This window comes from Cololabis saira, chromosome 10, assembly GCF_033807715.1.
Source record: "Cololabis saira isolate AMF1-May2022 chromosome 10, fColSai1.1, whole genome shotgun sequence".
Classification (NCBI taxonomy): Eukaryota; Metazoa; Chordata; class Actinopteri; order Beloniformes; family Belonidae; genus Cololabis; species Cololabis saira.
The window spans coordinates 37482631-37499376 of NC_084596.1; the positions used below are offsets into that span (position 1 = coordinate 37482631).

At 40.1% G+C, this 16746-nt stretch overlaps 1 protein-coding gene across 3 annotated transcripts in view; it reads left to right on the forward strand.

Annotated features, from left to right (window-relative positions):
• The window catches only part of col15a1b (collagen, type XV, alpha 1b), a 74010-nt gene that overhangs the window by 48393 nt on the left and 8871 nt on the right, over positions 1 to 16746 (forward strand). For 2 of the 3 annotated variants that reach the window (XM_061732834.1, XM_061732836.1), the window contains 20 exons: positions 617 to 652; positions 809 to 946; positions 1095 to 1154; positions 1233 to 1268; positions 1382 to 1423; positions 1704 to 1766; positions 4649 to 4684; positions 4781 to 4864; positions 5720 to 5785; positions 5976 to 6011; positions 6373 to 6435; positions 6527 to 6616; positions 6989 to 7024; positions 7171 to 7224; positions 7582 to 7638; positions 8426 to 8485; positions 12406 to 12487; positions 12618 to 12643; positions 15933 to 16031; positions 16562 to 16706. In XM_061732834.1, coding sequence (XP_061588818.1) covers positions 617 to 652; positions 809 to 946; positions 1095 to 1154; positions 1233 to 1268; positions 1382 to 1423; positions 1704 to 1766; positions 4649 to 4684; positions 4781 to 4864; positions 5720 to 5785; positions 5976 to 6011; positions 6373 to 6435; positions 6527 to 6616; positions 6989 to 7024; positions 7171 to 7224; positions 7582 to 7638; positions 8426 to 8485; positions 12406 to 12487; positions 12618 to 12643; positions 15933 to 16031; positions 16562 to 16706 — 1309 coding nt within the window. The remainder of the gene's footprint in view (positions 1 to 616; positions 653 to 808; positions 947 to 1094; positions 1155 to 1232; positions 1269 to 1381; positions 1424 to 1703; positions 1767 to 4648; positions 4685 to 4780; positions 4865 to 5719; positions 5786 to 5975; positions 6012 to 6372; positions 6436 to 6526; positions 6617 to 6988; positions 7025 to 7170; positions 7225 to 7581; positions 7639 to 8425; positions 8486 to 12405; positions 12488 to 12617; positions 12644 to 15932; positions 16032 to 16561; positions 16707 to 16746) is intronic. The other variant, XM_061732835.1, reaches the window with a different exon arrangement.

The window sequence follows — 16746 nt, forward strand, 5'->3', positions numbered from 1 at the left end:
GAAAAAGGAGTTTTTGATTAACACAAGTGAAGTCAAGTTTATGATAATACTCTCCATATACAATACCTTTAGTGATTTTATGTCATTTTAAAAGCCTGGCTTGTTTTTCAGTAAAAAACATGTTAATCTAAGGTGTTTTCTTAATAATTCTACTGCCATCTTGGTTGTTTTGAGACATGGCTGTCATTACCCGATGTGAGTCGCTACCCGATTTGAGTCACACATGCGCAGTCGCGTCCAACATCGTCGGCCATCTTGGAAAGCAACATACGGCAACACCACTTGGACAAACTGTGTTAGTTTATACCATTCCCAACTGAAAAAATATGAACATATCTATGCATCTCTCTCTATATATGATCATATCTAAACACACACACTATATATATATATATATATATATATATATATATATATATATATATATATATATATATATATATATATATATATATATATTTGGGGTAGGGGTATGGGACCAATTTCTGAAAATGTTCATTAAGTAAATGGGTATGTCTGGCCAGGCTATCATTTCAAACAATACTGAAAAGAATAAGCACACAAGAAGTAATGTTTTTTTATAATGTATTAATTAATTTAATTATTACACTTTCAGGGTGACCAAGGCCTTCCTGGGCCACCGGGACCAAAGGTGATTTATACCACTGAAAATACAGCAATGTAAAAATGCATCTGCATTGTGAAAACGTGCTTTCTGTCCAAACAAACACATTGTTAGTTCTACACTGAAAAACGGGTCAATCTATTGAGACTAACGGGAGTCTGCTGTTGGTCTTTGACTCTTCAGGGAGACAGCGGGTCTGAGGGAGCAGCAGGAAGCCCTGGATCACAGGGGCCTATTGGCCCACACGGGCCTCAGGGGCCAGCAGGCCCACCGGGACTCCCTGGTCCTCCTGGACCTGCGGGAACCAAATTCTTTGCAGAGGTGATTCCATTTTACTCTCCTATTGTTCAAGAGAAAGATAAAAAGGGTTACTTTATCAATGCACATGGGAAATGGATAGCTTCTTTAAAATAATACATTGTGTTATTTGAATTCAACTATTGACATAGGACTGTGTTTTTGTGCTCAGGACATGGAAGGATCTGGAAAGAGTGACATGCTAATTGGAACTGGAGTCAGGGGTCCACAGGTAAGTGGAAGAGAGAAGATGTTTATGTTTGCTTAATATATTGTTTCTTGTGGATAAATACTGTTTTATTCACTCCAGGGTCCTCCTGGAATACCTGGGCCACTCGGACCACCGGTAATCTTTTTGTATATGTAAATAATATTCTTGCAGAGGATAATTGGTTGGAGAGTTCTTAGCAACATGTAGCATACTTGTTGACTCGTACCACTATCGTGTGTTGCCTGCAGGGCGAGGATGGGACCCCAGGAGCTCCAGGGCTCTCCGTCAAGGTAAGGTCATTTGAAATTACACAGCTGATATTGTCTGCCATAAAATGTACGCTTTTATCTACGTTCCCTTATTTTGGATTAATATTTGTAGTGTTCAGTGGCAGCAGATGTTCATTTTTAGGTGCTATTTTCTCTGACGTTTCACAATCAATGTCAAGATATTCCAGTAGCATCTTAAATATCATTCATCTTCATTCATTTAAGATAATAGCTTAGGGAACGAAAAAACAGACGTGCACTTTGTCAGAAGTGTCTCACATATTGCTGTTGGTGGTTGCAGGGCGAAGCAGGGGAGCGAGGACCAGAGGGAGTGGCTGGTCCAGCTGGACTTCCAGGTGCTAGGGTAAGTAGCTTCAGCAGTGGGACCAACTCCAATCAGGGTGGATGAAATGTTAAAAACTTGTGGAAAATTCAGACTTTACTCATGGTTAAAAAGAATGTTTAGATGTCCAACTGTAACAACTGGACCAAGCAGAGTTTGTTATTTAGATTACAACATTTAAAGGAGCATGAGGCTCCTTTTAAGAAATGAGACTCTCTAGCGCCACCCTTCACCACGACGGCCGTTGGGGGTACTGCAGCCAACAGTGAAGCCGGCACGGGAGAACGGGGAGAACGCACATGCAGCGTCATGTGACGTCACATCCACAGGACAGCGCGGAATATTCGGGCCCAGAATTGAAGCACATTTTGCAGCACACAGCCTGTTCAAGGCAACGGAGAGATACACTAGAGGGCTCAATCGTTTTGGTTTGGAACGCTTCATCTGACATTATTACTAGAAAACTTAAAACATATACTAATTTTTTTCATAAATCCTGGGGGGGGGGGGGTGTTGTTGGCATTTTTCTTTGGATTGTTTTACTGTCCGTTGGTGTCACAGTTGTCTTGAGGATGTGTTGATCGCCCTCTTTGATGGGCCTTGTATACTTGGGTAGTTCAAAGATAAAGATCAGATTTGACCCCAACCAACAGTTTGAGATGGCACACTCATTGTCTTGTAAATAAAATTTTAACTGTATGATTTGAATGTACAGTAGCTTTATTCAGCCTTTCTATCTTTGTCGATGCCTAACTTTTCCTCATGCTGCATCTATTCTTCCTAAAGCTGTAAAAGTGATAAGAACAGAGGCCTTGGAAGAACGCAGGAAGAGTGGAGTCAAGTGGTTGACTCCAGGGACTGTAACTGGCTGCTGCACAGGGAATAAAAGAAAATAAGGGCTTTATACCTGCAGACTGTTTGTAATGCATGATGATTTCCCTAAAACCAATGTGTGCCAAACTGTGTGCCAAAGTTTAATTTATTTGAATGACCACTGGCTCCAAATTAAGTCAGTTTTCATTGAGCCCATGTTAAAATGTCCAACTTTACCGCAGAAATAAATATGGCTTAGTTTCAAAATACTAAGATGGTTTTGATGTCCACAGCTAGATTACACATAAATGTTCACATATTTATGTTTAATTTGGGGTGTTTCTTTTGAGTGGCAACTGCATGGACGTCTTTGATATCAAACCTGTTTGGCTACCTAGCACTTACTGTAGAAGTTTACTTCTTGTCCTTGAACCCTACAGAGCATGATCATTCTTATTATCAAGGTATTATGGTTTGTTGCACTGTTACTTGTGCTTACAGACCACCACAGCCAGCTCCCTGTTGGCTTTGAAGGGTCCAAGAACAAAGTTCAGCTAAATAGGCAGCTGTCTTCACCCCTGACTGAAGGCAGATGGCCTCTTACTTGTTGGCTGTTAGCTATGGGAGTAACCAGAGAAGCTCCAGCCTTCATCCCCAGACGGGATGGCTTGGGCCCTTCCGGGTTGACTAACCGGACTAACCGGACTACCAACCAACAGCTAGCTGTGGCTGGCAAGATGAGGGCTTTAACCGAACTCTGGTTTAAAGGGGACCTATTATGGCATTTAATGTCTATTTTAAACAGGCCTTGAATGTCTTAAAAACAGGATTTTGATAGTTTTTTCTAAATAAATTAGAAATTCAGCCTCTAAACCATGTCTTTATCTTTACCGCTTCTAACCTCATTCTCTATGAGGTATTCTGAGTGGGCGGGGAGGCTATGATAATGAGGCACTGTGCTGATTGGCTGCCTGAATGATGCGATGACGCGATGACGCGATACACCGCTACGAAAAAATGGTGGAAGCTCCGGCTGGCAGAGTTAAAGGAGCTTGCGGCTGCTTTTAAGAAATGAGACTCTCTATCGCCACCCTTCACCACGACGGCCGTCGGGGGTACTGCAGCCAACAGTGAAGCCGGCACGGGAGAACGGGGAGAACGTGCATGCAGCGTCATGTGACGTCACATCCGCAGCCCAGCGCGGGAAAATCGGGACCGAATTGCAGCACATTTTGCAAATAAAAAAAACAGCCTCAAGCTCCTTTAAGGCTGATTTATGGTTCCGCGCCGTTTTGAGCTGAACATTTGTTGGACGCCCTGCTTCTATTTTCTTCCTGCCGCTCGCGTTGAAAGCCGGTTGAAAACGCTGTAGGAAACAGTCACGGATGAGGAACGGCTGATCCAGTTAGTTGAAATGAGAAGTTATCTCTATGATTCCTCCTCATTTCACTACAAAAACCTCAGTAAAGTGGCAGCTGCTGGAGGGAGATGGACAGAGAGCGTCCGATGTCACGCAGTGCGAAGCGATAGTCGGACGCTCCCATGCAGTTAGGACACAGTGTTAGTTGTGGGCGTGGTTTGCATTTTGGTTACGTAACGAAAATGCGCTGAATCTGAACGGCTCGTAGATCCACATCATACTGGACGGCTCATCCGGGCGGCTGTACAGACACTGCAGAATTTGGTTGCTTTCCTCCTTCTCTGAGTTGGCAGGCTGAGGGGAGACCACTTTATATATGTTAAAGCAAGAAAAAACGTGTTTTTCATAATAGGTCCCTTTTAAAGAGTTATACTCAGGCTTGTTCTTGCAGCCTTCCCTGCCCTCAGGGACCAGGACTGCCCACCCCTGGTCTGTGATCAAACCCGTTCATAGACATTTCAGTAATGTTTCAGGACATTGTGCCAGTGTTTTAAAAAAAATACATAAAATATATATTCTTTAATGATAAATAAGATTGTAAGGACCAAGAGCTATTATGTTTTTTTTATAAAGGTTATTTAAACACCACAAGTAAGTTGCTGAAAAGGAGTATTTCAGTGCCAGGCTGAAACAATACTGCAATTAATACATTATTTATCTTTACGAACAGGGAGCCAAGGGAGATAAAGGAAAGACAGGATCCAAGGTAGGTTCACTGAGCAAAACAGATGTGGTATATTGAGTCAATAGTGAAACATTTGAATGCAATACACCCTATCTTTCAAATATTATATTACTTTAGGGGGATCAAGGGGCTGACGGAGTCGGCACCACAGGACTGCCTGGGCCTCCTGGACTTCCTGGACCTGCTATTAATCTTCATGATGTAGGCTTTAACACACACACACACACACACACACACACATAAATATATATATATATATATATATATATATATATATATATATATATACATATACAACAAACATATTTGTAATGCGTTGCTCTGTGGCTAAAAGTGGTAAATGCTCCATATATATATATATATATATATATATATAATAATGACCTGGATTTATATAGCGCCCTTCTAGGCACCCAGAGCGCTTTACAGAAATCATTATTCATCCATACACATTCTCACCAGTGGTGGTAAGCTACATTGTAGCCACAGCTGCGGACGGAAGCGTGGCTGCCATATCGCGCCTAACGGCCCCTCCGACCACCACCAACATTCACACACATTCACACGAGGCAAGGTGGGTAAGGTGTCTTGCCCAAGGACACTACGACAGCAAACTGGGACAGAGCGGGATTCGAACCGCCGACGACCTGCTCTACCACCTGAGCTACTGCCGCCCCATATGTATATGTATATGTATATGTATATATATATATATATATATATATATATATATATATATATATATAGTGTGTGTGTTTAGATATGATCATATATAGAGAGAGATGCATAGATATATATATATATATATATATATATATATATATATATATATATATATATATATATATATATATATATATATATATATGGAGCAATTACTACTTCTAGCCACATGGGAGCATTTTACATTACAGAAATGTTTGCTGCAGCTACATGCCTCCATGGGGTCAGATGTGTTATTAATACACATAGTGGTTGCAGTAGTAACAGTGGGTTTAGTTATGCAAATATGTTACCTGTCCAGAAACAATTCCTCATTAAACCATCTCTTTGCAGTTGATCTTGAATGCTACAGAAGGCATCTTCAACATCACAGAGATCAGAGGACCTCCGGGAGCTATGGTGGGTAGCTTTTATCTGTTGATACAAAGTGTGCGTTGCTTTGGCTGCAGCTGTGTCAGGTGATGCTTGTCATGTGTGGCTTTGTTGGAATAGATCAATAACCACACCTCAATGCTTCTCTATGTGTGCTTGTGCTTGTGTTTGTGCATGCATGCATGTGTTTGCATGTGTGTATGTGTGTGTGTTGCAGGGCCCTGAAGGCTTGCCTGGCAGAGCTGGATTTCCAGTAAGATTGTTTTTTCCGCACCACTTCATGCAGGGCATGTGTGTTACCCGTTGACTGAATTAAGGCAAATTTGAATTCAACCTGTTGTAAGACCGATTTGGAATTTGTTTAAAATATCATAACCATTATTTGGAAGCAATGTAAACCATTTTCCCCCAAGAAATTTGCATCAGCTATCTCTTGGGTAAAAAGGGGTAGGTTGTTCTTATTACCACCTTAGGGGTTACCCAGTTGTTAAAAAAAGAAAAAAAAAAAAAAAAAAAAGAAAATGCTACTCAGATTTTCATGCCAAGTTCCTGTTTCAAGACAGTTCTTTGCCAAACTTGCCAGTTTTCCCAAACATTGTTTCATGCCTTCTCAGGGCCCCAGGGGACCAAAGGGAGAGCTAGGCAATCCAGGTGTTCAAGGGCCAGCAGGAGTCAAGGTGAGAACTGGATGCACCAAACTCTGTTCGGGAATAAAAATCACTCCTTGCATGCTATAATTATCATTTTTCCTATTATTTTCTCCAACAGGGGGAAAAGGGAGAAGCAGGAGTGACCATTGCTGCTGATGGATCTATCGTGGCTGCTCCCAGAGGCCCTAAGGGTCCCAGAGGCCGAAAGGTATCGGAAAACTAACTGACCAGAGTGGTGATGTCTTTATTACTGTCTACCAGACTTCCTGTTGATCCAGTTGTTGTAATAACACTGGATGGCTAACCTAAAATACACACTGCTCAGTATCTGTGTAAAAATAAAATTCAGACACTAAAGTTTCTTACCTAGTGAGAAGAAAGACAGAAGAGCCAAAGATTTAAGTCAGACTAGATACCAGATTCCAGTAAATGCATTAGAGCAAGAACCTCTACAAAAGTTGGACAGATACGGCACATTGAGAAAAATGAGAAAAATGTCATTATACCAGAGAAGTAACTGGTTTGAAACTTCTATCAGAGTAATGGGCTGCTTTAATTTGCTGTTTTATTATTCCTACAGGGCGATCGTGGTTTACCAGGACCCGTTGGACGCTTGGTAAATTTGTATTAAACAGAACATTATGGGGAAGCACTTCATCCTTTTTTTTGTATTTAAAAGCTTGACAAATTGTTTATTAAGGTTTCCTTACTCATGACAACGTCCCCAGTACATTCAATAAGTTTTTTGTTTGGTTATTTCAGGGACCAGGCGGAGCTGTTGGCCAAAAAGGAGAATACGGTTTCCCTGGACGCCCAGTGAGCTTGTTTTTCTGATCACATACAAATATCAGTTGACATGTTAGGAAAGGCTCTGAATGCTGATTGTTTATTATACAGAAACAGAAATGTTAACTGGAAGATAAGAAAACAAATCAAATAGAGGCACTGTTTTGAAAATTGGTATTTTGTATATTTCTGACTGAAACAAAAACTTACATTTCTTTTGTATTGCACTTGTCTTACTATGATTTACACGGTCATTTAAAAGTTATTAGTTATTTTAAAAGCTATTTGTTATGTAAATTCATATGTAAAGTTGTGTTGCAAACTGTGGACTGAACTTTTTGCAAGGAACAAATCCAGATATGAGTTTTGCTATTTCTCCGTCTGCAGGGACGACCCGGTATGGCTGGGAGGAAAGGTGACAGAGGGGATTCTGTTAGCCAGCCGGTAAGAACATGCAAAGACGGAGGCCTTCATCAGTTTACAGCATATCAGTACATTTATACATTACAAGTTTGGTCAGACACAAGGTCAAAGACTTCACCACTAGACAAGCCAAATTGGGATTAAACTTGACTGATCAAAGGTTTCACAGACTCTGTGTGCTGTAGTGAGCCCACAATTAGCACTGAGTCGTCAGCTTAAGAACCCCAAGATTCAGTTCATTAAATGGGTTTATTTGATGGACTCTCCATTATAACACATTCTAATATTATTTTAACAATAAGTAAACGTTTCCATCTTAAGATGTTATTTCAAGAGTCTTCATCTTTGAAGCTGATTGCTCATCAGACACAGGATGGTACAAGTTTTCAGGATCTCTGATCCTCTGGTTCATTGACTCTTCTCCTCTGGTCATATTCTGGGTTTTTGTTCAGAAAATACTTTGTGTTCCCCAAAGAATATTTAATGCAGAGGAATTAAAACCTACAGCTGTTTCTTTCTCGAGTTGAAGGGGAAAAAAACCCCTCAGTGAACAGCAGAACTCAATGACTAGACTTTAAGGAGAGATTCAATCTAAAGAACAATTGAAAACAATCAAAAAAAGTGAAAATTACATTTATAAGCTCTTGCTTTCCCAACAGGCTTCTCATGAGAAATGTTATTATTTCACAGCATTGTCTAGATTTATGAATAGGAAACTGATTAATGACAGGTCAGCTGGATAAGTCAGTAACAAGAATATTTTGGGTTTGGGTTTTTAATGTAAGCTTCCCATCTCTCTCTTTCTCAGGGACCTCCAGGTCCTCCTGGACCTCCTGGTCCACCAGGAAAAATTACTGGACTTAATGGGGTACGTATGAAAATGACGGAGCACAACCTAAATGGGATGTTGTACAATATATTATTGGATCATGTTTTTTATGCCCAAGTAATAAAATTGGAAAAATTACCTCATGGCTTAAGGCAATCAGGTTCCTCAGTGGAGACAATCAGTGGAATTGGTTCATTTTGGCCATTTTAGCCCAAAAACCTTAATGGAGTGCTTCATGTCTGGTTGTACATGTAAACTCCAGTCAAACTGTAGATGAGATGGCTCAGAACTGAGCTTTGATCTAGTCTGTTGCCTGTGCACAATTGAAGACCAATGTCTCCAGCAATGTTGTTAAATCATTTGATATTTTTCAATTACCGTATTGGCCCGAATATAAGATGGTGTTTTTTGCTTTGAAATAAGACTTAAAAAGTGGGGGTCGTCTTACATTCGGGGTCTAGACGTTATACCCATTCACAACGCTAGATGGCGCCACATACTTTAAAGCGAATGCTGAACCTAACTCCCCAGGCCAAAGCGCACCCATATCACGAAGAAGAAAAATAAAAAATACCGGTAAAAAGGAAAAGAGAAGAGATAACAGAAAATGGAGAAACGTAGCGACAATCTGGAGAAAATCTGGTTGAAGATCGGCCAGGTTAACCAGCAGCTGAGGAGAAGTTATGATGCAAACTTCAAGATGATGATTTGAATGAGGCAAAATAACATGCTTTTTCTCTTGAATATATTGTTATAATCATTTGTTTCAGATGTACTGCAATTATTTTCTGTATAAAAATTTAATTTGGTTTTCAAAAAGTATTTTTTCAAATTTAAGTCTTGAAAAAGAGGGGGTCGTCTTATATTCGGGCCAATACGGTAATATATTAACTGTTTCCTGATTTTTTAGCTTCATTTAGTAAGACATTATTTTCTTATAATTACAAAAAAATAAAACTACGCTGTTATAAGTAATTATAAGTATTAATCCTGTAGTCAGAAGTGCCACCAGGATGTTGTGTTAGGTTATTGTTGCTAAATATGGTGTTTGGCCTTGAAATAACTACAAACTTTGAAGAAGAATAACAACCTAAAGGATATGAGAAACAGCATTAGTTACCAACATTTGCATTCAGCAAAGTCCCTAAAAATGTTCGAAACTCCTCATCTTTAGTTCTGTTATGTTCTTTGAATTGTTTCTTTTCTTTGAATGTTAAAGACAGTGTTCCCACTGCGCCCCAGACCGCACTGCAAAAAGGGACGAGTAAGTCTGAGTTGGACCATCTGAGTGGTCCGTTTCAGTTGGAAATGGGTTCTTCTGCTGGTGTGTGGGTTTCACAGCATGTTGCCCTCTCTGGTCTGAGCTGTACGCCCAACCATCCTCCCTCCGTCTGACCTGCCTCCCTACATTTCCTCCTTTTTGTCTCCTAATGGTCTACGAGAAAGCTACAAGAGGTGCCACTCTGGCATTAACAATTGTCTTGTGAGACATAAATTACCAGCAGATAGACAAATCTGATATCTCGTCTTATTTCAGGACAAATGTTAATGCAGGTTGATGGTGGTGAATGGTGCCTGCCTCAATTATTCTTCAGTAAACAGGAAAAAAGTGTTGCTGCTGATATTCATTCCTTCAGTTTATGTATATCACAGACCTTTCATCCTCCTAAAAGAAAATTAAGTCTCTGATCTGCATCTTGTCACCTTATAGGCTCACATGTAGGGATGGGAATCGAGAACCGCTTATTGTTCAGACCCAGTTCCCACTGTTTTGCAAACGATTCCCTTTTCGATTCCAGTGGGCACATATGACGTACGATGCGTGGCTTACGTACATTGCATTGCATTGCGAAACTAGCAATACTTGCCAAGTGGATAATTCGTCAGAGGGTTAGGGTTAGGGTTGCAGATTTGCAAAATGCAGTTTGATTGGATTTGACTTGATTGTATTTGTCACTGGCTGACATAGTTTTATTTTTGAGTGCTCAGTTCATATATCCTTTTAAAAAGGAGAATTTTAATTTCTATTAGAAAAAGGTTGGACATTCTCGTGGAATTGCCACAGAATAATTATGTTGTATTTTGTTAATTTCTAGAGAAGAATATTTATTTTATTATTATTAAAATTTGATATTGGTGATGCTAATTGACCTTTTATTGTCCTTTTTTTCCAAATGACAATCGATAAGGGAATCGATAAAGAACCGAACCGTTAAGCAGAATTGAAAATGGAATTGCAATCATAAAAATCTTATCAATTCCCATTTCTACTCTACTGCGCCGTCAGTTGCCTATGGATGGGGTGAAGGAGCTAGTCGGTGACTTTTTCATGCATTGCATTGATGTGGTTGCGGACTTAGGCTACTTTTCTGTGTTGCATGGTAACTAGCAAGTCTTTTTCATTATCAGAGGCAAACCATCCGAGCGGAGTTCTCTCACAAGCCCGTGATATTCTCCCCTTTTGCCTGCGTTCATGAAGACTACAAACCATCTAAAAACGAAGCCTAGCAAGTTTTCTAAGCAACGCACTGATAACTATCACTGTTAGAAAAATTGCCATCAGTTCTGTCAAAGCTGACAAACTCCCAGCCTTCTTGCATGTCTAGCAGCAAAGAAATGTGATTCATTGGCATGAAAAAGGTGTCAGCAAGGCCTCGCCGTCAAGTGCTGCCACAACGCTCATGTGTGAGTCTAGGTCAGGGGTCGGCAACCCAAAATGTTGAAAGAGCCATATTGGACCAAAAAACAAATATGTCTGGAGCTGCAAAAAATGAAAAGTCTTGTATAAGCCTTAGAATGAAGGCAACACATGCTGCATGTACCTATATTAGTTATAACTGGGGGAAGATTTTTTTTTCATTATGCACTTCGAGAAAAAAGTCGAAATGTCGAGAAAAAAGTCAAAATATCAAGATTAATGTTGAAGTACAATCTCGAGAAAAAAGTCGAAATGTCGAGAAAAAAGTCCAAATGTCGAGAAAAAAGTCCAAATGTTGAGAAAAAAGTCAAAATTTCAAGAAAAAAGTCGAAATGTTGAGAAAAAAGTCGAAATGTTGAGGAAAAAAGTCGAAATGTTGAGAAAAAAGTCGAAATGTTGAGGAAAAAAGTCGAAATGTTGAGGAAAAAAGTTAAAATTTCGAGAAAAAAGTCGAAATGTTGCGAAAAAAGTGAAAATTTCTGAGAAAAAAGTCGAAATGTCGAGATTAAAAAGGAAAGGAAAAAGGAAGAAGAAAAAGAGAGAAAAAGGAAAAAAGAAGAAAAAAAAGAAATAAAGAAAAAAGAAAAAAAAGAGAAAAAAAGAAAAAAAAGTAGAAAAAAAGGGAAAAAAAAGGTCAAAGATTTTTTTAAAAGCTCCAGGAGCCACTAGGGCAGCGCTAAAGAGCTGCATGCGGCGCTGAAGCCGCAGGTTGCCGACCCCCGGTCTAGGGTTAAATATATGAGGGGTTTCTTATTTGTCCTTTCTCTTGTGGTGGTTGGGTGGCTTCTGTTTTACTGTTTTGCTTCCTATTTAAAGGTTGGTTAAAGAAGAAATAAACACAACATCATAAAGACTGAACTCTTCAGAAAGTCATTTAATTAATGAATTAATGACGAGTATTTACAGTGGAAAAAATATGAATAGTAGTATAATTGACCAACACTTTATTATCAAGATCATTTTTGCATTAATCATGATCTCTGCATTTTAACCTCAGGTGATGGCTCTGTGTGCAGCTGCCTTTGGCATCTATGCCTTGTTTTTAACAGAGGTCTTACAGTGCTTACAGCAATGTTGTCGTTGTTGTAATCCCAATAACAAACCGTCCTTTTACATTGTTTCATGTGGTCTTAATGATATGGCTCCGTAACAATCGCAAGTACTTCTATGTGCTCCGCCACATGTTCTCCTGTGTTTTTCTGCACATGTGTATGCAGTACCTGCAGTTATGATGTGAATGTGTATGAATATGTGTGTGTAGGAGTCAGTGATGGTGGGGGATTCCTCGAGACTGAAAGGAGACAAAGGAGAGGAAGGAATGCCTGGTGAGCCCGGGACACCAGGTGAGACTTAAACAGACTTCTTTTTTACTGTCGCTGACCTGCCACCTTCAAGTTTGACTCCTAATTTATCTTCTGATTTGCTTTTATTGTTAACAATGATGTATTGTAATGTGGTCTTTTGTTCTCTCAGCCCCCACCTTTCCTGACGGGATTGTGGTGAGTGCATATTTCTCCAGCACACACACTTTTACGGTTAGCAAGGTCAGAGAAAATGGAAAGTAAGTTGGAGTGATACATTTGTGTTATCTGGTTCCAGTAAAAGACCAGGGGCCTCATCTATAAAGCTTGCTTGCGCAGAAAAAGGGCCTGAAAGTTGCGGAAGCCGCCATCTACGCAAAGCCTCGGATCTAAAAAGAAAAAACTAACCGAAAAATCTGCGTATCTTTACGGCAACCAGGACCCTCCCGTAAGAATTTACTTAAGACACGGGGAACTGGCGGCGCAGGCTGTGAGGTGGTGAAATGAAGCCAGATTCATGTCATACTGTTAATAATGTCATCACATATCACAACATATATCAGACTTATAATAAGATAGTGCTGATAACGGAGCAGGAGGCGGGGGGGGTGGGGGCTGCCGCTCCGAACCCACTACTCCACGCCGAAGAGGAAAAAAGAAAGTGTTCTGATTAAAATAAGGAAAGTTGGACTATATAACAATTGCGTTCATAAGGATAAAGTTTTTAAAAAAATAAAAATTAAAGAAATAGTCCCTTCTCCCCGTGTGTGTCTGCCTGTCATGCACGGGTACGTGCGCTCATGTTGTTTACTTTTAAGCCGGAATTATGGTTCTGCGTCACACCAACGCAGAGCCTACGCCGTAGGGTGCGCGTCGCCGCATACCCTACGCCGTAGGCTCTGCGTTGGTATAACGCGGAACCATAAAACAGCCTAGAGCAGCTCTGAGGGGAGACGGGAGGGAGGAGGGGGAGCGGGGGGTGCCGGGCCGCCGTCCCGAGTGTCTTGATGATTTGCTGAGCCTACCGTTAGTTTTTAAACTGTAAAAAGTGGAGGGGACAAATACATCATTTTGAAAAGTGGGGGGGACATGTTCCCCCTGCCCCCAGTGGAAATTGCGTCGTGCGATCGTGGCACTAACGGGCAGCAACGACGTGCTGCCACTCACTCGCTTTATTTTATACTATTTATATACTTTTTCTACTTTTACTGTGACCACCAAATAATGTGGTTTTCCTGTACTCTCTCCACATCATCCACAACATCTAGATCTCAGATCTCAGCGAAATTCAGTGGCACGGTGGCTCGACACGTTCATTCATTCTGACGCATTCATCCCTAACAGGCTGCAGGAAGCCACTGCGCATGCTCAGTAGGCTCATCCATATGGATTTATGGGCGTGTTGAGGGCGGGATATGGGGCGGATTCAACTGCGCAGCTTTCCAGGTGGACTGTGATTCATAAAGGGAACATTGCGTGGAAGTCTGCGTGCACGCGGTTTTATAGATCCGGATTTTTTTTTGCGCCCGCCATTTTCGGCTTTTGGGCGTACGTGCACTTTTAGTATGAATCCTACGCACTCCATTTTAAATGAGGCCCCAGGCTACAGCATTCTGAACTAGCTTGAGATGACTGTAGTTCAGTCATGTAGTTTTATACGCATGTACGACTCTTTCAAAATCATTATAAGATAAGTAAAATCTTGTTTAGTCTAATAATCTTAACTGGAAGCTAGTTTCTACAATCAGTTTGTTAAATGTAAATCTATGTTCAGTGTCAAAAATCAGACCTCACTTTTAAGCTTATCTGTGAGTAAAGACATCAAGCGGCCATCATTTAGCTGGTCATAGCACAGCCAACGTGTCCACAACCAAAATGACTGTCAAGCTTTCAATCCCAAGGAGAAACTTAATGTCCACCGTTTTGTCAAATAGCTTACGCTATTTAACCATTGGACAGGGGTCGGCAACCCACGGCTCTAGAGCCACATGCGGCTCTTTAGCGCCGCCCTGGTGGCTCTCTGGAGCTTTTTAAAAAAATGTTGACCTTTTTTTTCTTTTTTTGTCTTTTTTCTTTTTTTCTCTTTTTTCCATTTTTTCTCTTTTTTTTCTTTTTTTCTTTTTTTCTTTTTTCTTCTTTTTTTCCTTTTTTCTCTTTTTTTCTTCCTTTTTAATCTTGACATTTCGACTTTCACAAAATTTTGACTATTTCCTCGACATTTCGACTTTGTTCTCAACATTTTGACTTTTTTCTCGAAATTTTGACTTTTTTCTCGACATTTCAACTTTTTTCTAGAAAATTTTGACTTTTTTCTCAAGATTGTACTTCAACATTAATCATGACATTTCAACTTTTTTCTCGAAATTTTGACTTTTTTCTCGACATTTCAACTTTTTTCTAGAAAATTTTGACTTTTTTCTCAACATTTCGACTTTCGCCCTTTGCCTTCATTCTAAGGCTTATACATACAAGACTTTTCATTTTTTGTGGCTCCAGACATATTTGTTTTTTGTGTTTTTGGTCCAATATGGCTCTTTCAACATTTTGGGTTGCCGACCCCTGGACTAAGGGGAATCAGAATCTCAAGATTTTATTAGCAGATACTGTATATTTGGATGTCCTCCTCAAAATAGTGGAAGCACAGACTGCACTTCCTAAAAACTGAACGTAGGGGCAGCACATACAAAGGAAACACTGACAGGCCCAAAACAAGAGAGGATGACAGAAAAACAATGCCCCAAACTGTACAGAAAAGCAGTCCTGTACGGCTTGAACCATTCTGCACCTTTAATGCCCACACACTGTTCATTTCAGGATAAACAAACTGAATGGTATCAAACCATAACAAATACAGCAGTTAAACTTAAAAGCTTTAAAACAGCAGAGTTTCCTGAAACAACAGTTAAGAGCATCACAAATCTGTAAAAGGGGAGTTTCAGTTCTGTGGGGGATCTTAAAACCAGCCACAGTATTTCATCAATGCTAAACTCACCTAAAGATGTTTGTAGTATTCTCTACAAGAGTTAAGATAAAAAGGGAAGTTTACAGATGGGCCAAAAAATTGGTGAGAACTGAGCCGTCCAGATTAGCTGGAATATCACCTGGACCTGAGAGTTGTATTTACCAAAATGACTTCAGTAAATAAAAAACTGTTAAAAAACAACGCATCTTTAAATAAATAAGTAGTGATACAGTCCAGGTTGTACATAGCAACGGATAAGCTTGACCCAAAGGGGAAACCGTGAGGTCACTGATAACAGAAGTGGGAGAATGCATAAATGTTATTAATGAATAAAAAGACACTGCATAGTTGATGGTAAACATGATCTGGGTTCTCTACATGAATGAGAGTTAAATTAAAAAAAGAATCAAGAAAACTGAGACATCATCCTATAATTAGCTATTAATAAATGGAGAGATGGATGGATACATAGATGGATTCTGGTTAATCTTCTACGGTTTTGTCTTGTTGGTCGGCGGATCTCAGGGGCCTAAAGGTGATCCGGGATTCAAGGGTGCAAAGGGAGAAAAAGGCACCCTGGGCCCCGCTGGTCCTCCAGGGCAGCCAGGACGGTCGGGACTTGTGGTGAGTTTAAAGTAATACCATGTTTTACTTTGAAAACAAGCAGAAAAACAACATGGTTTTCACGAGGTACAGGGAGGAGGAGGGACTTTGATAGAGGTGTTTTACAGTTTATTATTTGTTTTACATCATTCACTTATTTTTATATTTGTGTATTTATTATCAAATGTGTAAATAATTATGGGAATGGATATATTATGTAGGTAGGTGTATTATGGGGTGTAAATAAGGGTTATGGCTGAGTAATAGAGAAGGAACCGTTAAATAAGTATATGCTTCTTCTTTCTCCTTTTCAGACATTCTCTTTTTTATTTGAACATGTTGCTTTTCTCTTTCCTTATTTGTTTGTCGTTGTTTTTTTTGAAACATCTTGAATTGTTTATAGTTTTTATTATGTATTCCCACATGTCTGAAAGAAATCTATGATTTGTATTATTGTATTATTGAAGTATACATGTTTTGAGAGAGTATTTAACTTCCAGAAGAATATTTAACTTCCACAGTGAATCAACTCTTTGCATAAATGTGTGCAGGGTCCAAAAGGTGAGTCGGTTGTTGGTCCTCCAGGTCCAGAAGGTTCTCCAGGTCAGCCTGGAGCTTCAGCGTTCGGACGACCTGGACCCCGAGGCCCCCCAGGCCCCCCTGGGGCCACTGGAGCGTCAGCTGCCTATGGATCAAGTACGTGTGTGTGTGTGTGTGTGTGTGTGTAAGCGAGAGA